Genomic DNA, 24185 nt, shown 5'->3' on the forward strand with positions numbered 1-24185 from the left:
TCAGCGTCACCTGAGCATAATTTTCCTGCTGGCTTGTTCCTTCTATCCTGCTAGTTGTCTGTATATATGATGCACATGGCCTTACATTTTACATGGACCATTTTTACTGTTGACTAAGCCTTATGACTATGCCATGGCATTTGTATGAATCATTTTCCTGTTGACTAAGTCTTATCACCAAGTTTCTCTTTTCCACAATACGTAACATGCAACTTTATTTTATATTTCCACTGTAAGTAATTTTTAATGTTCCTTTTGCTGTACATATGACTTCCATGTACTGATTATAATATATTAAATTTTAACACCTGTATGATTACACTGCAAAGTTTAAAAAAAAAAAAAAACTTTCTTACAAGTGAAACTTGTCTAATTATGTAACATATTAACGAAACACTGGCATCCTCATAATGAAACAACCACATTTAACAGAAGAGTCAACACTAGTGGACATTGCACAAACACAATAAATGTGCAAAAGACAGCAAAAAATAAATTGACAGTTTCTTTGCTTGTGGGATAATAAGCAGACATACTGCAGTGTAACAAGTTACAACTTAAGGATAACCACAAAATACAATAAAAGAATGGTAGGAAATTAAGTAACTTACCACAATCCAAAAACCAAAGGTCCCCTAGGCGACAACCACTCATTCCACCATAAATGACAATACGAGTTACTTCAGTGGCTTTCTGTGTGTACGCCACTGCTGTGTGAGACTCCCTTGGAGACGGTGGTGTACCCTTTGTTTGTGGAATGTCCCAAGCAGTGGTACTCGTCTTCAAATCCAGAGTATAAAGATCATTCAGATACCTAGTTAGGATAATGAAGAAAAAACAGCAGCTTTTACTTTCACAGTGTTGAAAACCATATCGTGTTCATATATATAAACAAATACCTGAACCAATGTATTATGTACTGTGAGGAGAAACTAACAGACAGTAACAACAAAAATATGAAAACAGCACAAATCAACATGTCTTGATATACAAAAAGAGATTTCGTGAGCCTAAGTTACAACTGTTTAGTAAAATAGTGATTTAACAATACACTGTCACCAAACGTTCCCACATCAAGAACTACAGATGGTGTTACAAGGTAGGTAGGAAGATATGAAGATGGAAGTGGAAGAAAAAGCAATTCAGGATATAATACTAAAATTACATCCTTCTCCACCAAGCTACATGTTCTGCTCCCTTAACACTCGTCTTATCATATAAACTACCTCCTTTTAGAGCAATACACCTACGCCCTTAACTTTAAAGTGAGGTTTACTTCCTCTATACCCTGCCAACTTTAAATTGATTATCTCCAATCTTATCAGTATGTCCAATGACACCATTACAAAAAACTACTACTTTTTACAAGTCAATCAACACTGGTGCACAGTCTTATGATCTGGAACTTTACGTCACAATCTCTTCTCCCATTTGTGGCCAAATACAATCAGTGAAAATTTCTTGCATCACTATGATTTGAACCAGCTAACCTAGTCAAGCATCACCACAGTGGTGTGTCTTAACAATCCCAGGTATGGATGCAGTTAGATATACAGTAAAAGAATATATTTGGAAGTTCAGCTCTTACTTTCGGATGTATCAATAATGTGTGACTCCCACAAAACAGGATTAAAAAAAAAAAAACTGGATACTTTACAATGACAAAAATATTAAAGTGAAAAGGCAGAAGGAATTGAATGCCAGTGTGGAGAAGGCTTGGAAGCACTTAGGACTAGCACCAGTGCCTAGAGGCACCCTCGTAAACATAAAACATTGGGTACCCTGAGCACTGATCAGTAAATTTGTCTAATATGTCACAGAGTGAAAGACCAAGCAGTGTATGATAGAAATAATAAGTGATGTGTGTTGGTTCATGGGTAGAGCATAACTGGGTGGGTTGGTTGGTTGATGGGACCAAACAGCAAGGTCATCAGTTCCTTGTTTCAAATGTGGTCCATTCAGACAGATTGACATCTCAGAAAAGTCAAAATGACAAAAGATAAAAGGCCAAAAAATGTAAAAGTGCAGTTGTGTTGTCAATGGCAAAAACAAAGTGACGGAAGTCAGCAAATGAGCAACCCCAAGGCTATGCTAGAGGCAGGAAATATCCCACCCCTGATGCTGTACAGGCAAGACCACCTGCTATTTAAAAGCATTCAACAGCTAGAATGTAAAAGTGCATATTGTAAAAGGAGACTAACCAAACCTAAGAAGTGATAAAAACAAAGTAAAAAGGAAAGAAAAGAGGATCTTGGCCAGGGAGGGGAGTCAGGAACCTCCCAACACAGCTGACAGTGGGAGAGACAGGACAAAGAAGGAAGCTGTAAATCACAGCGAAGAGAGACAAGGTGGAGCCCAACCGGTAAACCAGAGCGAGGGAGGGAATCAGGTGGGCAACGTCCTTGGTCTGGTAACAGATTAGAATAGAAAGGATGAGTGGGGGAGGAACGGACAGCAACTGCATAAGAAACCAGAAGGTGGGACTGCCAAGCAGAAAGGGGAGGCCGGGGGGGGGGGGGGGGGGGGGGGAGATCCCAGCTTCAACCAGGAGACTATCAACAGGGCTAGTAGGGAAGGCACCAGTGGCTAAACGAACACCACGATGGTGGACCAGATCCAGGAGGCGCAGTGTGGAAGGAGCAGCTGAACCATAATCTTGACAACCATAGTCCAAGTGAGGCAGCACTAAAAGCGGAGAAGAGCCGAACGATCTGCACCCCAAGAGGTGTGGGCAAGGAAGCGAAGGACATTTAGTTTACGGAAACATACTATCTTCAGAAGTTTGATATGAGGCAGCCAAGTGAGCTTGTTGTCGAAAAGAAGACCCAGGAAACGAAACTGTGGGACCACAGGTAATCATTGTGCATCGAGGTAGAGTTCCAGATCAGGGTGGACCACAGTACGGCGACAGAAGTGGATCACCAGCAATTTTAAAGGAGAGAATTGAAACCCGTGTGAGAAGGTCCACGCAGAGGCACGCCATATAGCTGAAGCTGCCTCTCTGTAGAGGCCATCAAAGAGGAACTAACCCAAATGCACAAATCATCCACATACAGATAAGGGGTGACCAAAGGACGGACGAAGGCCAAACAAGCCCATCTATAGCAATGAGGAAAAGAAGTACACTCAATACGGAACCCTGTGGGATGCCATTCTCCTGGGTCCATGGAGAACTACAAACAGTAACAACCCGAACCGTGAAAGACCGATGGAACAGGAACTGCTGGATAAAAAAATCGGGAGTGGGCCCCGAAGACCCCACTCATGAAGTGGAAGTGAGACGTGATGGCACCAAGCCGTGTCATAGGCCTTGCGAAGGTCGAAATGGCAGCGCTGGGAAAAAGCCTGCCAAACTGCCGATTCCTAGCTAAGTAAAAGATCGATTGGAGACTGTCCCTCTCTGAATCCACGCTGGTAAGGGGACAATATATCCCGATATTCGAGGACCCAATTGAGCCGATGGGCTACCATCCATTCAAGTAACTTGAAAACAAAATTTGTCAGACTAATAGGCTGATAGCTTTAGACAAACAAGGGGTTCTTACCAGGCTGAATGATGGGAACTACGATGCTATCCCTCCATTGAAAAGGGAAGACACCCTGGAGCCAAATACGCTTAAACACCCGGAGCAGATGTTGTCGTTGTGGAGCACCAAGATGTTAAAGCAATTGGTTACGAATGGAGTCTGGGCCAGGGGCTGTATCATGAGAAGAACAAAGTGCAGAAAGAAGTTCCCATTCAGGAAAAGGTTCATTGGAAGATTCTGACTGACAAGGGGCGAAACATAAGGCAGAAGCTTCGGCCCGCTGCTTCTGGTGAACGACAGCAGCTGGATATGAGGTTAATGCTGATGCTGTTGCTGTTGCAAAACAGGTTGCAAGATGTTCTGCAAGAAGCAACGGGTCCATGCAAAGGCCATCCGGGAGGGCAAGGCCTGAGAGGGTAGACTACCAATGGCAACCTTGGAGAGAGCAAAGTGTAGCCCATACCCGTGACCCAAGGACAGTAGAACCGAGGGAAGAAACAAAGCGTTCCCAACACACCCGTTTGCTCCGTTTGATTAAGTAACGGACTTTGGTGTAAAGGCATTTAAAAGTAATAAGATTGACAGTGGATGGTTGCCTCTTAAGGTGTTGCAAAGCTCGACAGCAATCACGGATGGCAACAGCAACCATCAGACTGCACGACGGGGATTGCTGGCGGCGACATGGCCAGGATGAGCATCGGATGGGAAGGCCAGCAGCATGAACAATGGCATCATAACAGTCATGGTGGACGACATCAATACAATCTGACAAAAAGGGAGAAAGAATGACCTGTGAACTGTATAGAGGCCAATTTATGCGTTGGAAAGACCAACAAAGTAACCTGTCCATAGGGGAGCAGGAAGGGAGCGAGAGAATCAATGGGAAGTGGTTACTATCGCAAAGGTCGTCGTGTGGCGACCAGTGGAATGAAGGGAGGAGGGAGGGAGAAAAAAAGAGAAAGATCAAATGGCAGGAAAGGTATCATGACCAGCACTGAAATGAGTAGGGGAGCCATCATTAAGGAGGCCCAATTTGTGGTCTGCAACAAACTGGTCTATGAGAAGACCCCAACTATACGGAAATGCACTGCTCCACAAGGGAGGATGAGGATTAATATCCCCAAGAAGGAGGAAGTTGCTGAAGAAGGGCAGTTAAGGCGGCAGTAGGTGTAAGAGTCCTGTCAGGAGGGAGATAAAGATTGCAAACCGCGACCTCAGAGTCCAGGTGGACCCTAACAGCAACTGCTTCCAATGTAGTTTGAAGAGGAATCCACGTGCTAGCAACATCCGTACAGGCCAACGTACAAACGCCACCAGAGGCCCGCAGGGGGCCGACCTGATTTTGACAGAAAGCACGGAAACCACGGAGGGTTGGTGTGTGATCAGTAAAATGAATTCCTGTAGAACCACACAAGCTGCAGAGTAAAATGAAATAAGGGATTTTAGCTCCAGAAGGTCACCATAATATCCATTACAATTCCATTGGATAACCACAGAATGATGATTCAAATGGGGGGTGAACAGGCTAAAGCCAGCCGTGCTGCCGGGTCACCATCCGTCTCCGACAAGGAGGGGGCGACACCCATGGACAGCAGGTCAGATTCAGGTTGCGAAGGTGTGGACAGGACCTCTGGCGACACCAAAAGCTCTGTGTCCTGGGACTTACGTTTCTTCTTTTCTGTTTGAGACTGAGGAGGGCTGCATGGCAAAAAAGGAGCCAGCTGGAGCAAGATCTAGAACATTAAGAGACCGGGCGACCTGAGGGGCCCACAGACCATGGTTCCTGTGTGGCAGCAGATCTTCGGCCTGGAAGGTGCTGGGAAGGGGGATCACGGGAGGGGCACCCTTGACTGGCAGACGCCAAAGAAGTGGGACACTTCTCCAGCTGGGGGGAGGGGAGGGGGCGGCAGCGGTGCCCTGAGGGGAGGGTGTGGGAGCTGCAGTGGAGGGGGGGGAGGGGGGGAGGAGAGGGGTTCGGGACTAGTGGGAGGAAGGCGTGAAGATGTAACTAAATATGATTTAGTTACATCTTCTTACTTCTTATGAGCCTCAGTGTAGGTTAGACGATCAAGGGTCTTTTACTCTTGAATCTTCTTTTCCTTCTTATAAGCCGGGCAATCTTGTAAACATGGAGAATGATTGCAATGACAATTAACACACACAGGAAGGGGACACACAGGAACTCCCCTCATGGAGTGGACAGCCACAGGCACCACAAAGAGGGGTCTGAACAGAGGGAAGACATGTTGCCAAAACACAAGCACTTAAAACATCTCTAAGTGGTGGGATGTACGGCTTCAAGTCACATCGATAAACCATAATCTTGACCTTCTCAGGGAGGGTATCCCCTTCAAAGGCCTGGATAAAGGCACCAGTATCAATGTGATTGTCCTTTGGGCCCTTCTGAACATACCGAACAAAGTGAACACTCCGCCGTCCTATACTGTCCCGAAGTTCCTCATCAGTTTGAAGGATGAGGTCCCTGTGAGTAATTACACCTTGAACCATATTCAAAGACTGGTGGGGGGAAGGGGTAATGGACACAGGAATTGTGTCGACATGGTCACAGGCACAAAGGGCCGCAGATTGGGCAGCTGAAGCAGTTTTGATCAACAACGAACCCGACCGCATCTTGCTCAGAGAGTCCACTTCACCAAACTTTTCTTCCATGTGTTCCACAAAAAATAAAGGTTTGGTATTGGTGAAAGTATCCCCATCAGTTCTGGTGCAAACCAGATAGCGGGGGAAAGGTTTCGCCCCTAGCCAACGAGCCTGGCCCTCCTTCCAGGGGGTAGCCATGGAAGGGAAGACTGAAGGGGCAGAAGAAGCAGCACTAGAAGAATCATTTCCATGCAAAGAGGTGGCCATAGAAGAACGGCCAGAGTTCTGGATCTGTACGCGTTTCATTTGCATAGCGTCCGCCATGATACCACCCACTCCGATCAGGGGCTCTCCCCACGGGAGCCACCAGCCACAGCAAGGGCCGTCTGGAATGGCAGCCATTGCCGGGAGTTATGATGTGACCACCACTGCTAGGCTTACATGAGGTGGTCACAGCTCAGGTATCAGAAGTGTGATCCCTGTGTTTTCAGGAGTGGCTACCGCACTGGCTATGTACCCTAGCACAAGACAACAACGTGAAGGAAAGGGTGGAAGGAACTAGGACACACGCTGGAGACACTAGGTAAGGTGCTCTTCCCCAAATGGTTCACACTATGGAATAGAAATTTAGTAATGGAGGTTAAACCCCAGAGGGTGACCAGATAACACCAAAATAATGAGGTAATTACGCAACAAAACCAAATCGCAAAGTCAACATAACCAGGAGGATAGCGGGGCCACCATAAACAAGGACATTGAGAGAGGGAGAGGAGAGGGCAAAGGGGAAGGAGCAAGGAAAGGAAAGGAAAGGAAAGGAATGGAATGGAATGGAAATGCAGCCCGGGAAAGAAGGAAGGCTGCAATAGCTCGGGGCCCTGTGCTCGCCATGCACGTACTCACCATGTACACATGCGCACGCTATACAGCACGATTACAAATCAAAGATCACCAGTATCAGGTGTTGTCAGTAGTGAAATTAATCATAAATGGGTGAGGTAGCATAAACTCTGTTACTCTGGGGTTTTTGACAAGTGAAAGATCAGTATTCCATGTAGAATGTAAACAAAAACTACTATCCCTGTAAGATTACTTGCTAATTTAATTTCAGCAGCTTGCTTAATAACACTATTCCAACAGCTGTAACTGCACATCAGCTCTGCCACTCCCAATTATTGGGATAGTGTAATCAAGGACGCCATTGAAATTAAATTAGCAAGTAAGGGTGTGGTTATGTCAAAATACTGGCAGTTGTCGGCAATGTCTGAAGTTATTTGAACATTGGATATGCTGGGAAAAACTAATGTCTCTAATTTTATTATGTTACCTATTTTCTCATACAAAATATAACACTGTTGGCAGCTGTTGTACTGTCAACTAGCATCTGAGGTAACAACATATCTGGGCAGTTCTAAAACTTAAGTCCCATTTTTTGATACACAAACAACAGTTAATTTTCTATAATAGTTGCATCATTTTGAACATTGAAGGGTGCTATATTTTTCCACATAATCACAATATTGGTCAACACAATTTTGTAGATTCTGTGGCAGTTTTACAACTGCCCATGTCATACCAGCTCGCTGCTATGTCCTTCATGAAGCATTGAACTTTTTTCTCCATCTCTTAGTTGGAGCAGAACCACTGTCCAGAGAAATGTTCCATCAACGCAGGAAAGAGGTGGTAGTTACTCTGTGCCACGTTCGGATTGGTTGGTGGATGGGTAATGATGTTCCAACCAAAGTTTTGTGGGAGATTGACAGTTTGACAGGCGACATGTGGCCCGATGTTCTCATGGAGAATGCTTTTCTTCCTCAGTTATGAATTGCCCTTCTCAATTTTATCAGTATTTCACTGCCTGCCCACATGTAGCCCATCAATCTCCTGTAAAACTTTGGTTAGAACTTCCTCATCCAATCTCCAAACACCCTGGACTTTGGGGAAAGGTGATAGTCGCTCGGTGCCAAGTTGAGGGACAATTTCTGTGGACAGTTGTTCTACTTAAATGGTGAGGTGAAAGCTGAGGTTCAGTGCTTCCTGAATGACATGGCAGCAAGCTGGTATGACATGGACATCGCAAAGCTGCCATAGCCTCTACAAAACTGCATTAACCGAATTCATGATTATGGCAGAAATATGAAGCATTGTTCAACCTTTAAAATGATGCTATTACTTAAAAAAAAAAAAGCTTTTTCTATGTCTGAAGATATAGGATACTTTACTTCTGGGATTGCCTCATAGCTTCAGCCCACATTGTCAATCAGCTATAATTACACACACTATGAGGAACTGTTAAGGTGCTTCACAGGTACAACGGCGAGGGTCCACTTGTCACAAAATGAGTCCACTGTGAGAGTCTGGTATGCTCAAAGTGTAAGCAATAAAAGACAATGGCTTCTTCCTGAGAGGCTCTAGGTGACATCACCTGTGTGGACAATGACTAACCTTTTCAAACAGGACTTTCCCTTCAAACCCAAGCACAAAAGCACCCTATATATCCAACTGTCTTTTTAACATCTCTGGATGACAGACACAAAACTGACTCGGTCATTTTAAGTTCACACTCAATTCATCAACAGTTTGAAGGTTATGACCTCTGTAGCACATGATATCCTTAATCATATTGAGGCTTTCATGCTGAATAGTAGTGACTCGCATGTATCCCAGCTAACTGCATTATTTGGGTGTACATTTTGACTATGTATTTGTTTTGTTGTAAACGAGGTCCATTTCTATTCTGTTGTAACGAAGCTACTAATCCACATTGGTTCTTTGTGTGTTCCAGAAGTAATAACGATTTGTTACTGTAAAGGTATGTTCATCAGTTCTAGTGCACACCAGATATCACAAACTATAGTCAAATTTATTCAAGTTTGTTCTCATCCCATTGAGTGGCCAGAAACTCAAATGCTTAAGTGTTATATAACTTTCTGCATTACTACAGCTAGCCCTCTGGTGAGACAGTTTATCTGTACAGTTATTTAATGGATAAATTTGATGAATTTAGTTTTTTGACCATCAGCCCTAATGCTGCTCACTGCTCTACCCATGGACGCCACCCAGCCATGGCAATAGTCCCTCTGCACAGTGGTCATTGCCTGGAACCTCACAGTAAAACACTTACTGCACAGGGAGTTTACAGTTTACGCATCAATATCTTAGTCCCCACATTATTCCATGGCTACAACAGAGGGTACATGACAACCTCTGTACATTGGACTGGCTACTGCATTGAATTTTTTGTATGCAAGTAACCGTAAGTGTGCTTAAGATCTTTAAGTAACGCAGACTTCTCGAGACAGCCTGTACTGCTATAAGATTTCGAAGGAAAGTGTAGGATCAAATCCCAATGGAGACTAAAAAATTAAAGAAGCCATAAGTTATAGTGGTTTGGCAGATAATAAAAGCCAAAAGGAGATTTTGATCATAACGATGTTGTCTTGAGAGCTTGCCTAAGTTGGGACTCTGTTTAGTCACCTCTTATGATAGGCAGGAGGTACTGTAAGCCATCCTAATCCTTGTCTCACAGGGGTGTGTATACAGAACAGTAAAAGATTAAACTTACAACCTAGAAAAAGAAATAATACTGCAAGGGTTCAAGGACTCTTGTATTCACCGCATACAAACTCACAAGGATGGTGTGAGCCTCCAGAGGAAAGAGGGGGGAGGGGCAGGGGTGGCAGGATGGAGTTTGTGTATGTGTCAGGGTAACCATAAAAGAAAGTCTGAAGTTGTTATTGTGAAACTGTTTACATTATGACCCTGCAGGGCTAATTTAAATTAGCCCCATGGAAAACTGGAGTTGATGGCAAAAGTAAAGGTATTCAAAGAAAATTGTGACTCTTAGGGCCAGATATAAACACACAGAGGGAAAGTAGGGAGAGGTGGCCTGTCTAACCTGGAGTATAATCACACTGTAAGGGCAAGGTAGAGGCACAATATAATAAAGGTATAGGTAGAGATAGACAGTCAAAGGGCATGTCCTCTAGAGCCAAACTCAAATGTAAATGAGGCTGAGGCCAACACTTAAAGGGAGGTTTACTATCTTTTGGTTAAAATATCGATTTTTTAAATTGCATTTTTGGATCCGTAAAATGTTTAGGATCTATCCCTGAAACAGTTTTTCCCAGTATGGGATGGAAATGTTTGTTATTCGCGGTTGAAGAAAAAAGTGCACCTGCCTGAAACCGGCCTTTTTTCACACACCTTTTTTTGGGAAATTTCGACTTAGTAGCCGCGAAACATTGTTCTATGTGCTCGCCCATGACAAACTGATAAAGTGACCAAGGAGCTTACGACGTACTACGGCTTGGCAATCTGCCGGCATTCCAATTCAGTGGAACAGATGAAGAAGGCAATTTGGACAACTTATTTCTACAAGTGTTTGGAAGATGACCACCCACAACACCGAAATTGTCCGGCTGGGGAAACCAGTTGGTGCAAGTGGCACATTGCAGAGGCTACCAGACATCTGGACAAATATCAACACGACCAGCCGCTCTCCAAATAAGTTCAAAAAGTGATTCATCCGATCTACGAGGTCCTTTCGGAGGGCGAGTTATTGTACCAGTGCTTGGGAGGAAACACACAAAATTCAAATGACAGTTTGAACGCGTGCATTTGGAAATTAGCCCCCAAGCATTTGCATTCTGGTGCAAAGACTGAAGATTGTGACTTTCCTGGCAGTGAGCAGCTTCAACGAAGGGTATTTAGCAATTCTGAAGACCATGACAACAATGGATGTCACCCTGGAATTCTATCCGACACAGTTTGCCAAGCATTCAGACGACCACCGGACTCAAGCGGCCGAAAACCGCTTGTCACCGGCCGTACGTGTGGCTCTACAGCAGCACAGGATGGCTCAGATAGAGCAGAACACCCTCTATGAGGAAAATGAAGGATGAGTTTATGGACTCAAAATAGCAGATTGAACGTAAGTTGCATAATGTTGCATTTATATGTAGTCAAAACTTCAAACACGTTTTTCTTGAAATTACTTTTTTTTTATCACGCAGTATGGTAACTTCAAATCTACTGAACCGATTGGCATGATTGTTCGTTTCCAACGAAGCTAACTAAAAAAATTGTCTAGGAGTTGTACCACTTTTATTCCAATCTATCAACTGTAAATATTTTTACCTGGCCAACAAAGTCAAAAATCTATGAAAAAAATCCTATTTTTTTCAAAATGGCTGCTATTTTGTTTCCTATGGTCCAAATAACTTGAGCAAGGTACAACTCCTAAAGAATCTTATATACTTCGCTAACGTCAACTCAATTTTGATTTCAGGCGAGGCGGCTGATCTGTGACATACCGCACGTGTAGGTCTATATCGAAATTTTGTTTCGTTACGACGGCACTTCCGCCTTTGTTCTTCAACATTTCCAGTCGAAAAAATTCCAGTTTGTAGAGGAAATATTAGTAAACATTTTGACCAAACCGATTTCCTTCCCCATCCTTCCCTTACCCGAGCTTGCACTCTGTCAAATGACCTCGTTGTCGACGGGACATTAAACACTAATCTCCTCCTCCTCCTCCTCCTCCTCCTCTGACATTGATACCTAAAACACATCCCGAGAAAAAAAAAAATTTTTTTTCAAGCCCAAGATAGTAAACCTCCCCTTAAGGCAAGCCCCCTTTAACAGAAGCACATTACAAGAGAATGAGATTCAAAAACATATCTGTGCAGGCAGACACAGTGGGGTGTGGGATGGGGGGTCGCAGTCCATTAACACTCTCCCATGTGTCTTCAGGGGCACAGCACACAGTATTCGTTACACAGACACTCCAAACTGGTTAATGAAAGAATGATGAGATATATCTGTGACGGGACAGAAGGTTTTAGGTGCCATCACAGACTGATTCGCTTCAACATATTAATTTATCGATGGGCAAGTATTAAATACATGATGAATGGTTATGAATGCATGTATGTACAGTAACTGAAGTCTCTACATGTGCATATATTGTAGAAAAGTGAGCTTCCAACAGTGCTTGACAGAACAAGCAGGTTGCTTCAAAGTGTCTCCTCGCACTGGCAGCGGCGGCAGCAGCAGCAGCAGCTGCAGCAGCAGCCATTAGCTGTCTGAGCCAGAGAGATCATCACATCAAGCTGGCCACTATTCAACAAGATGATGGGGCAAGGAACTTACATTTGTTACAAGCAATGGAATTGTGAAGTGATTTTCTAAATTGGTTCCCCTATGGTTTTTGGGATTTAGAAGTTCATTTCTGATTTGAGTGTTGCTAGAGAAGCCTACACTAGAACTGGTAGGTACAAGCTCTAATTAATCATCATGTCTAACAGTCACTCGAAAAGACAGTAGATTGCAGATTTAGGTGGGCCTGTGACTAACACACTGTGAGAGAATATTGTCAAGAGCGTTTATTGAATTATTGAGTTGGTACTCGGTCGGTGTTGTCAATCAGAACTTAGTGTGACCGAGTTCTTACATGTGTTTAGCAGTGTATCAGATCCAGTTTATATTGTTCATGAGAAAAAGTAGGATACATTGAACTAATTGATTTGAGTTTATTTTGGCTCGTAGTGCTGGGGAGATTTTTCTATGATCAAATACGGTTAACTCACTCTGCAATAGCCAATAGCATGGATGAAGCTTATTAGTGTTCACATGGTGTAGGAAGAAATGGGCCAGCATGCTTTTGCAACATTACACTCTAATTTCTGTAAAACTGTGGTCCATATTTGGAGAAGTTTATGTCTGACAGTGTTATTCAGTACCTGGACTGGACTTAAGAGTGTGATTCTTGAATTTCCTGGTGCAGAAAAGATTTCAGAAGTAGTAGTTGTTCAACTTGGCGGATGTTTTATTCATGTGTGCTCTAAGGTAATTAGGCAGTTGCGGTCTTTATTTGATTTTGGGCACCCACTCTAAGGTAGTCGAGTGTTGAGCAGTTCATGATAGTGTGTATATTCGAGTATGCACTACGCGTAATAATTGTTATTGTGTCTACCACTGAGTTTAAGTCTCCATTGGGGTTTTATAAAGCCAGGAAAAAGAATCGGCATGACTTGTGTAACAGAGGACACAATTACTGTTGCCTGTAAAATACATGACATTAATATTTGAAAATAGACCTCATACCCCACCAGAACCAATCAATGATATTCAATTCCATTGCTCAGTAGGGTGGCAAATGGCAAATTTAACTTCGGGGCTATCAGAGGGAATGCTATTACCAACTCCTGAAGTGGACGAGCCTTGATTGTTATGTTAAAGTTAGTACAAAATTTGTGCTGGCACATAGGATTTTTGTTTGTGTTTTGTTTTACCTTTTCTATACGGATTTGTGTGTTTAATTTTTTGAATGTCACTAATACACATGGAAACTGTTTGTGAGATATTAATTTGATGCAAATAAAGAAAAGTTAAACTGAATTCCATGTTCAGTGTATAATTCTACAGTGACAAGAATTGAATCCGCACTGAAAAATATGCAAGTGGCGTAAATAGTAAAGAGCTACATTGATGCGAAGTTGTTAAAAGTCGACCTTCCAGGTCAAATAACTAGACTCAAAGAATCACTGTCGCATTGAGATTTTATTACATTTTTAAAAATCAGTAATTAGAGAGAAAAGATTTAATTAGATTTCATTAAATAAAAGGCAAGGGTGTTAACTTTTTTATTCACTTAATGGTTATTTTAAGGATTAAAAAGAAAGAAGGAAGGAAAAGGGACAATGAGAAATAACATTTGCAGCCCTAAAGAGAGCTAATATTATCACATAGATGGCTATTGCTATATTGCTCATTTCATTTACAATGAAATGACACCTTTGGTTCAGACCTATTGTATTAGGAATTGTTTATTAAATTTAACTGAACAAAGATGAAAGAAATTGAGATATACTGTAATTAAGTGAAACATTTGTCATGGTAAATATTTGCTACATGTTTTTAAGCAATTTGTTTTATGGTAGCGAGTGAAGATTTTTGAGTAGTAAACTATACTGATTGTTAGCGTGAATAATGTAAAGACCCAGCAATAGCTATAGATATTTTGGGGTTTAAAGTTGTTTGGTGTCAGTAAGAAATTTTAATCATTTACATAATTAACAATACCGCCGTAATCGGCGCAAGTTACGAATTTTAATGTAACAGAGATCTGTTGAGCTGTTGTTAATAGCAACCAACATTACAGCTCATTGAACAAGCGTATTTAGGTTTCAGATAAAGTGCAATGTGCACAAGATTTCATCAAATCGTAATTACTATAATGATAAGTACTGATGCAAAAGTGTGTTAAGCCTTCATCTCTTTACCGCATTGCAACACTATTGACGAATTTAGTATAGACAGAATCTATACAGGGCATATAATCTGTGTACTTCTGTTTTAGTCAGATGTGTAGTTGGTGCACAGTTCCTATAACATTCATCAGTTAAACATCTTTGACTAAGATTTAATGATTTATATTAGTACTGAGGCAAGGTGTGTCTAGTCTTGAAGGCGAGGCTATTGTTGGTATTCAGGTCAGAGTCACGCATTGACACACAGATGAAAATGGCCTAGCACAGTATGTACCATGTCTTCATAGTGACTTCAGTTAACCAATTCAGCACTCTCACATTACCTAGTCCATCAATCTCATGTCAATTCCTCCTGTGCTTCCATCAAACCACCACCAACGTAGCAGTCTCCTTATCACACAGTATTATACAAAACTTTAACAAGCAAACCATATTCACTATCAGGAATTTTATTAAAACTCCCTCAGCATAGAGAGATCTCTCTACGTACCTGAAGTGGCAAATGCTTCCCAGTCTCCATATAGCCTTAAGGATAAGCTGAAATACTTCACTGTCTTTGCAGTTAATCCCCCTCGAATGAACTTTGCTTTACACGTACCCACCGTCCGACTTCCACTCTAAAAGACCTTATATTTCCATGAACTTACATGGGAAAGAAACTACAACTTTCAGGAGGATCGCAAATTAAGTACAACCTTTAAGAAAATAAATTTAAAATAAAAGCAACAAACCACCATGTACAAGTACAGACAAATGACTACCGTTCCGGAAAAATTGGATGATTTACTCACAAGAAAGCGCACCACAAATTGTGCAAGTCAATAAAGCGTTGGTTCAGCTCTAGCCCTTATGTAAGCAATTATTTCGCTCGGCATTGGTTCATGGACTTCTAGAAGGTCCTCCTGAGGGATATCGCACCAAATTCTGTCCAATTAGCATGTTAGATTGTCAAAATCCTGAGCTGGTTGGAGGGCCCTACCCCTAATGCTCCAAACATTCTCAATTGGGGGAGAGATCTAGTGACCTTGCTGGTCAAGGTAGGGTTTGCAAAGCACTAAGACAAGTAGCAGAAAAACCTGTGCAGGTGGGCATTATCTTGGTGAACTGTAAGCCCAGGATTGCTTGCCATCAAGGGCAACAAAATAGGGCACAGAATATTGTTAACGTACCACTTTGCTGTCAGAGTACTGTGGATTACAACCAAAGGGGTCCTGCTACAAAAAGAAATGTTATCTCAGACAATCACTTCTGGCTCTCAGACCGTGTGGCGGGCAACATTCAAGTTGGTATCCCAATGCTGTCTGGAACATCACGAGACGTGTATTCACTGGCCATCAGAGCTCAGTTCAAAGGCAGATTCATCAATGAAGACTGTTCTACTCCAGTCAATGATATTTCAGGCTGAAGACCTGTCTTGAGACACACCCAGGCAATGGTGGGATACAAACCTGACTGTCACCCAATATAAAGCCTCACAACTAGGAGTGACAGTTTGGGTGCCATTTGTTCTCATAGCAGGAACCCTTTGGTTGCCATCCATGGCTGCCTTAGCAGAATGGTACGTTGACATTCTACGCCCCATTTTGTTGCCCTTTGTAGGTTTACATTTCACCAAGATAATGTTCACCTGCACACGGCAAGAGTTTCTACTGCTTGTATTTGTGCTTGCCAAACACTACCTTGCCCACTGGATAGCAATATTGAGATATGATGTAACTATTGATTTAAAATTTATCATTTTTGTTATTAAAACAAATTGCAGTTAAACTGGCCAAGTAGTGTGTTTAAAGTGTTGTGCAAGAACAGGAATTGGTTGGACGATTGTTTGCGAAACCCATGAAAGATCAACTCAGTAACAATGCCTCAAATCACTTCGCTTAACTTTTTGAAAATTGCTCACTTTCACAAACGACTGTTTACATTTGGTTTGAAGAATTTTGTAGCAGTCTTGCTTCTGGTGAGCAATTAATTCCATGGAGATTGACAAAAATTATTTTCTCCAAAATCGACACAGACTCCAACATGATAGAAGAGCATCAGTAGGTGACTTACAAGGTATAGAAGCACCCTCTTAGACATAGCCAAGATTGGATTGCATTGGAATGTGCGTTAATATTTATATGTGGCAAAAATCTCCATCTGGATTCTACAAAGTTAGGTGGAAGCTGCTGATGAGTTATGTGTCAATGTGTGCAAGGAAACGCTCTAAAATTTTGACCAAGGAAATGCCCACTCCATATACAACATTGTAACCAGAGACGAAAATTTAATATATTTGTAAGAGTCAGAAATTAAGCTGCAATCAATTTTTTTGGTGTTGAAAGGTGAATCAAAACCTTCAAAAGCAGTGAAGCACTTCCAAGAAAATTAACAGTTCAATGTTGAATGGTAAATAACAATACGTTTGACAGAAGACATCAATGAAATCAGAAAAAAACTATGTTGGATCATTCTTAAAATCAACAATTGACTATCTCAAAGAAAAAACACTGAATTTATGACTTATCGCCATTATGCACCAGATGTTATTCTTGCTGTTGTGGTTTTCAGTCCGAAGACTGGTTTGATGCAACTCTCCATTCTACTCAATCCCATGCACCACCAGATTTACTACCAAACAACTTCATTTCACCTCTCAGACAAAAAAATTTATGGCAAGCTGATAAATCGCTACACCACTACATTTTTGGTAAAACAACATTAGAGTTAAGGAAATGTTCCAAGAACTAATTTGAATGTATGCAAATGTGTGTTAACTGTAAAAGCGAATATTTTGAGGAACAATGCAACAATTTTTACAAAAAAATTTTCTTTCATTTTTTTGTGAAAACTTAAACGGCAGCTCACCAACAACTGTAAGCCAACCAATATGAATAGTCAACGGAAACATGCCCAGTGAGAAGCTTGACAATCCAGATGCAGGAAATTTCATATGCTGGGCAGGGTGGGGGAAGACTTAGCAACTACATTGCTTATATAGCAACCAATTCAGGACATCCTACAGTCCACTTCACATGCCTCATCTACGCTCTCCAGTGTAGGTCAATAAGTGCAGAATTGCACACCATGCGTACAGCAGTCAGATCTTAGCAATAACATGATTCCTCTTTGAAGGTTGCCAGAGGCGTCAAACCTCTTTGACATGACTGGGATTAATATGTTGGGTCCATTTAACTGAACTCCAGCTAGTAATAAATACATATTAACAATCATTTACCATTTTTCGAGGTTTACACCTAGAAAAGCAATTTATGACCAGCAAGCGGCTACTGTGATAGTAAGATTTCTGGCAATTTAAGAATTCAATTATTCACTAACTGATCAGGGTACTAACTTATCCGGCTTGCTGCAACACCTATGCCATGTACGTCACATTCACAAGTTATGGACAAGCCTATTTCATCTGCATGCGAACAGATGTACAGAACATGTTCATGTTCACTGAACAATACTGAAGATGCTGAGACACTATGTAAACAGCAAACATGCAGATTGGGACACACACCTGAGTTATGTCATCAGTGTGTAGAATTCAAAACCATAGTAGTACCGGTTTGCCACCCTATGGGGTGATCTACGGAAGAAAAATGTCATCTCCCTTTGACATACTGAAACTGAAATTATGATCCGACATCAAGTCAGTGAATAAATTTGCAAAAAGAACATGGGAGGCACGGCAAAGAGTTCAGCAAACCAATACAAAAGGACTGGAAAAGTAGAAATGTGTGGGACAGTAAGCAAGTGAACTTATTTCAGAAGTTACCATTGGGTGTTGTTGTTACCAATTAATACATAACAGGAGGGAGAATTAAAAAAAAATTAATGAGATATAATGGTCCATATTAAGTTATAAATTGGACCACCCCAATCAATGTTAAGATGCAGTTACCTACCAAGACTTCCACTGTACTTATTAACAGAGTGAAGCCATTCAGAGATGTGACAGATGTTTTACTGCAAATTCCAGTAACAGTACCACAGCAAGTCAAAAAATTAAAGTAGGTGAAGAAGAAAGTGCTACGAGAATGTCATGTAGATACTCTTTGAAGAAGGAAGGGGAACTGATGGGCATTCCTTTCCACTAAGTGGAGCAATAGCAGGGACACCCCACAGAGTAACTGTATTCATGATGCCACTACAAGTCATTGGACAAGTGGGACGTGCAATCATGTACCAACCATTGAACTCTAGAGTGTTGTTTTCCGATCAGATTTATTGCACACTAGTCATTGCTGGATGCTAGGACTGACTGTTTAGTTATGGAAAGTTAGAAACAAGATCTGCATGGTACAAGAGATATTCAGGGAATTACACCAGGAGTCATATAAAGAAACCATTGTCTCCAAGATTAATGACAGGAGCTGCAACTTTCGAATGACAAGAGACAGATGACTCAAGTGATGGATGTAGTGATGCAGAAAGCTATATGTGGAAAAAATGGGATTCACTTCCTCAATCAGCTCGTAACTCTGGTAGGGTGTGAGGGCGACTTTTGAAAACCTTTTCCTTCAGATATCCCCAAAGAAAGTAGTCACAAATGCTCAAATCTGGTGACCGCGCAGGCCACCAGACATCACCCCTCAAAGAGAGGAGGCGTCCCGGAAACATTTCTCTCGAAACATCAAGTGAAATTTGAGATGGGTGAGCAGTAGCTCCATCCTGTTGGAACCACAATTCCCCCAGTCCATGTTCTTCAACAATCTCATCCATTCTGGGTTGCAGAAAATTTTGCAACACTGAAACAATGTTTAGAATTCACTGTCACAGTCACTCCTTCCTCCTCAAAAAAGTAAGGGCCTACCACGCAAAATTGTGATATGGCACACCACACTTTCACTTTAGGAGAATGTTGCGGTCTTTCATGAATAATTCTGGGGTTATTTTCAGCCTAGTAGCAAAAGTTTTGCTTATTCACACACCCATCACTACTGAAGAAAGCTGCGTAAAGAGGGATCTGAACAAGCATTTGCTCACACAAATTTTGATGGTTGGCGTAGTCTGCTGGGTGTAATTCTTGAGCAATCTTTATTTCGAAAGGGTGGAACTTCAAATCGCATTGTAGAATCCTCCTCAAACTGTGGTCTGAAATCCCCAATGCAACAGCATGTCGCCGAGCAGAACGTTGCGGCAATTCTTGAACTCTTCTCACCCGCTACACATTTTCTGGCGGCCTGACGGATCTGCGTCGGCCATGTGTATCTGTTCTTTGTGTGCTATTAGTTTCCTCCAACTGCCAAACCTAGGACCGAATTGTGTTTGCATTAGGAACAGCATTGTTGCATGGAATGTTGAACTGTCACTGAAAAGCTCGTTGTGTAGCAATCACAGATTTGTTGTTTTCATAAGTGTGAATGGCAAAACCACAATGTGCACTGGTCCAGACCATGTTAGCTACTGAAATGAGGTCAATGACTGAACAAAGGCAGACCACGTGCAAGTGCCTACCCCAACCACAGCCCCAGCAGTAATCTATAGAAACTGCTTCGTTGGTTCTACCGCATCCTGTATTTATCCAACTAGGATGGTACAAATGAACAAACGTTTACACGAGATAAAACTGCTCACAGGTGAACATTATGCTGCATAGTGTGTTGAAACCTTAACCACATTTTCAGGAAATAGGAAACCACTGGATTTACTCAGTCTATTCAGCAGAACCTGTAATAATGGACTGGTATAAGGATGGGAAGCATGGAGCATGGAAAGGATGGAACTACAGGAGAATGGTATCTTAATCAATGATAAGACTTGTGATATAGCAGGGGTTAACTGTCATACCAAAAACTGTTATTGGCATGACCATGACAGAGTTGGCAACATCAATGGCCAGACAAACTTCCACATATCCTACCTGCCTAGAACCAAATCTTTCTTACCATCACCTTGAATACAAAACTCTTATACTTGGCCAATTAATCAATCGCAGAAGAAAAAGGTTGTATTACTACAGAACAGGCGTTCAGGCATATTCAAAAGTTCTGAGAACAACATAGTCAGAATGTTATTACTGTGCATGTTTCTACTACACAACTTGCACTGATCAGCCAGAACATAATGACCACCTATCTAACAGCTGGTACGACCACCTTTGGCACGTAATACCACGACATGGAAGCAATGAGGCCTTTGTAGGTCGCTGGAGGGAACTGGTGCCATAACTGCACACACGTCACCTCAGTCCCATAAGTTCTGGGAAAGAGGGCGCAAGTTCCGATGTCATGTTCAATTACATCCAAGATGTGTTTGATCGGGTTCAGATCTGGAGAGTTGGAGGACCAGCACATCAACTGGAACTCACCACTGTGCTCCTCGAACCACTCCATCACACTCTTGGCCTTCTGACAAGGCGCATTATCTTGCCGAAACATGCCACTGCCACTGGGAAACAATCATCATGAAAGGGTGTATGTGGCCTGCAACCAATGTACGATACTCTGTGGCCATCACGGTGCCTTGCAAGAGCTCCACTGGACCCATGGATGCCCACGTGACCATTCTCCGGAACATAATGGAGCCACCACCAGCTTTTCTCTGTCCCGCCGTACAGGTATCAAGACGTTCCCCCCTGGAAGATGACAGATTTGTGCCCTCCCATCAGCATGATGAAAAAGGTATCATATCACCATGCAATGCTCTGCCACTCCAATCAACGTCCAGTATCAATGGTCATGTGCTTGTGTCAGTCTTAAGTTGCCAATTGGCACATACATGGATCGTCGGCTTCAGAGGCGTGTCATTAGGAGTGTTTGGTAACACTGGGTGTTCAGAAACACATGTACTGTACTCAGCATCAAAGACTGATGTTAGTTCCAGAACAGTTCGCTGCCTGTCCTGTTTTACTGGTCTGCACGGCCCACGACGTCCGACATCTGTAACAAGGGGTGGCTGCTCAACCCCATGTCTCAACACGGTTTCATCTTGTTTTCACCCCATGTTGAAGACACTCACCACAGCACTCCTCAAATACCCGATAAGTCATGAAGTTTTCAAAAAGCTCACGCCCTCACAATATGCCCTCAGTCAATACTTGTTATCAGATTACAGTAATTAGGGATTAAATTCAGATTTTAAGGAAAGGAACAGTAATAAGCAGTATAATCCACTTTTAAAAAGTTGTTATACAATAATTGCTAAATGTAAACCTTTGTAAATATAACGTGAGTATATGAAGTTGTTCCAGAGTGACACCAACCCAAAATTTGTGGCGAATTTTTTGAAGGAAGGATTGTTGCACAGCAAGCCCATTGCCTGGTTCACCCATAAACTTTCACAGCTACTGCTCGTCACAGACCGTAAAAGGACAAAGTCTGTGAGTCAAAACCATAATCTAGAGCATGTGAAGAGAGCCAATATTGTAAAATCAGGGCAACACTTAACTCATTACCACACAGTGAGCAGAGCCATTGCAAGGAGAGCAAACTCTGCAGTCAGACAGCACCCAGACTGTTGTTCTGCAAACTCTACAATACAGAGTAATAACATGCAACATCAAAGCCCTGCCTCTCCATGGCGTTTCAGTAGACACCACAGCACAGACACGCCTGCTGACACCTGTAGTTAAACGAGAATACATGGCTGCTCTAACCTCCTACGATGACATGACGTCTGGCTTTAAATAAACCCGTTTCAGACATATCATCTATGTCTGGTCATTCCATCTGCATTGCTGAGCCTGAAGGAATGACTGACTCACTAGTTAGAGGTTAACTGTACTGGCGAACCATGATGTGCTGCTTGCTGCCTGTTTGAGGACTTCAACTAAGAGATGTCAGCATGCCAGCTGTGGCTGAACATCATTCCATGCTACCACTACTGCCTGATCTCACAGCCGTGGCTGACAGAAGATGCTGACCTGCTGCAAGCTATGCGAGCTGAGTGCTGTGTCTAGCATTCCTCAGCACCATCTGAGCGAGCAGCCCAGCCCTCTTCCTGCACGCCGGAAAAGAAAATATTCACTGTGGCAATCACATTCATAGAATGTTATTACAGGTACCACTGTTCACTGATACCTTTGAACAGAAGAAACACTCACAAGCCTTTGGAGCTAGGCCTCAGACACTTGTGATGTCACCACCTCACTCATCCATCCTGATACTGACGGACCTGCTGACGTCATTACAATACACGGTGCGATTTTGCTAAATTGGGACAAACTGCAGGAAACAATACCTGAGAGAATACAAAGGTTATATGAACATATCACCACAGACATTCTGAAGGTGTTACGCTAACTTCAACGTGGAGATAAAACGATATTTGATAGTGCAGGTTTCAGTGACAAAGCATACTTGATAACACACTACACAAGAGGCAGTGTTCTGTGTGTACTAGTGTTTTAGAACCACACTCAAGAGGGCAGTACAATGGAGTGTGATCACCTAGTAGCCACATTCCCCTTCGTGCAACAAAAAGCAAATCTTCCAGCAGGGGAGGCAGGGACACCCACACAAAGTGTGGATACGACCAGCCTGCGAGACATTGTCGAAGTATGACTGGTCCCACAAGTCTGTTGCCAATATTCGCTGCCCACACACTGAGGATCAACCAGTGTTGATGCTTCACTGTCACCATAGCATAGTGATACTCTGTAGCTCACAGGCGACTGTTGTGAAGGTTGACAATGCAGCCCATATAAAGGTAGCCTCATCTGTGAGTAGGATGAATGGAAAATCCGAGCACCATGAGAGCCTGTGCGATGAACCAGCTGCAAAACTACATCTACATCAATACTCTGCAAATCACATTTAAGTGCCTGGCAGAGGGTTCATCGAACCACCTTCACAGTTCACCATTATTCCAATCTCGTACAGCGCGCAGAAAGAATGAACACCTACATCTTTCTCTGATTTCTCTTATTTTATCGTGGTGATCGTTCCTCCCTATGTAAGTTGGTGTCAACAAAATATTTTCGCATTTGAAGGAGAAAGTTGGTGATTGGAATTTCGTGAGAATGATTTCCCGCCCAAATCATCTATCATTTCTGTGACACTCTCTCCCATATATCGCAATAATACAAAACGTGCTGCCCTTCTTAGAACTTTTTCGGTGTACTCTGTCAGTCCTACCTGGTAAGGATCCCACACCGCGCAGCAGTATTTTAAAAGAGGGCAGACAAGTGTAGTGTAGGCAGTCTCCTTAGTAGATCCGTTACATTTTCTAAGTGTCCTGCCAATAAAACAAAATCTTTGGTTAACCTTCCCCACAAAATTTCTGTGTGTTCCTTCCAATTTATGTTGTTCGTAATTTTAATACCTAGGTATTTAGTTGAATTTACATCTTTTAGATTAGACTGATTTCTCGTGTAGCAGAAGTTTAACGAGTTCCTTTTAGCACTCAGGTGGATGGCCTCACACTTTTCGTTTCTTAGGGTCAACTGCCAATTTTCGCACCATTCAGATATCTTTTCTAAATCGTTTTGTGGTTTGTTTTGATCTTCTGATGACTTTATTAGTCGATAAACGACAGTGTCATCTGCAAACAACGGAAGACGGCTGCTCATATTGTTTATATATGATAAGGAACAGCAAAGGGCCTACAACACTACCTAGGGGAACGCCAGAAATCACTTCTGTTTTACTCGATGACTTTCCGTCAATTACTACGAACTGTGACCTCTCTGACAGGAAATCAAAAATCCAATCACATAACTGAGACGATATTCCATAAGCACGCAATTTCACTACGAGCCGCTTGTGTGGTACAGTGTCAAAAGCCTTCCGGAAATCCAGAAATACGTAATCGACCTGAAATCCCTTGTCAATAGCACCCAACACTTCATGTTAATAAA

The 24185-nt window shown here is 42.4% G+C and overlaps 1 protein-coding gene across 2 annotated transcripts in view; it reads right to left on the minus strand.

The window, feature by feature from the left end:
- LOC126184962 (host cell factor 2) overlaps positions 1–24185 on the minus strand; it is a 284341-nt gene that overhangs the window by 243648 nt on the left and 16508 nt on the right. For both annotated transcript variants that reach the window (XM_049927657.1, XM_049927656.1), the window contains exon 4: positions 612–814. In XM_049927657.1, the coding sequence (XP_049783614.1) occupies positions 612–814 (203 nt within the window). The remainder of the gene's footprint in view (positions 1–611; positions 815–24185) is intronic.

Source organism: Schistocerca cancellata, chromosome 4, assembly GCF_023864275.1.
Source record: "Schistocerca cancellata isolate TAMUIC-IGC-003103 chromosome 4, iqSchCanc2.1, whole genome shotgun sequence".
Taxonomy (NCBI): Eukaryota; Metazoa; Arthropoda; class Insecta; order Orthoptera; family Acrididae; genus Schistocerca; species Schistocerca cancellata.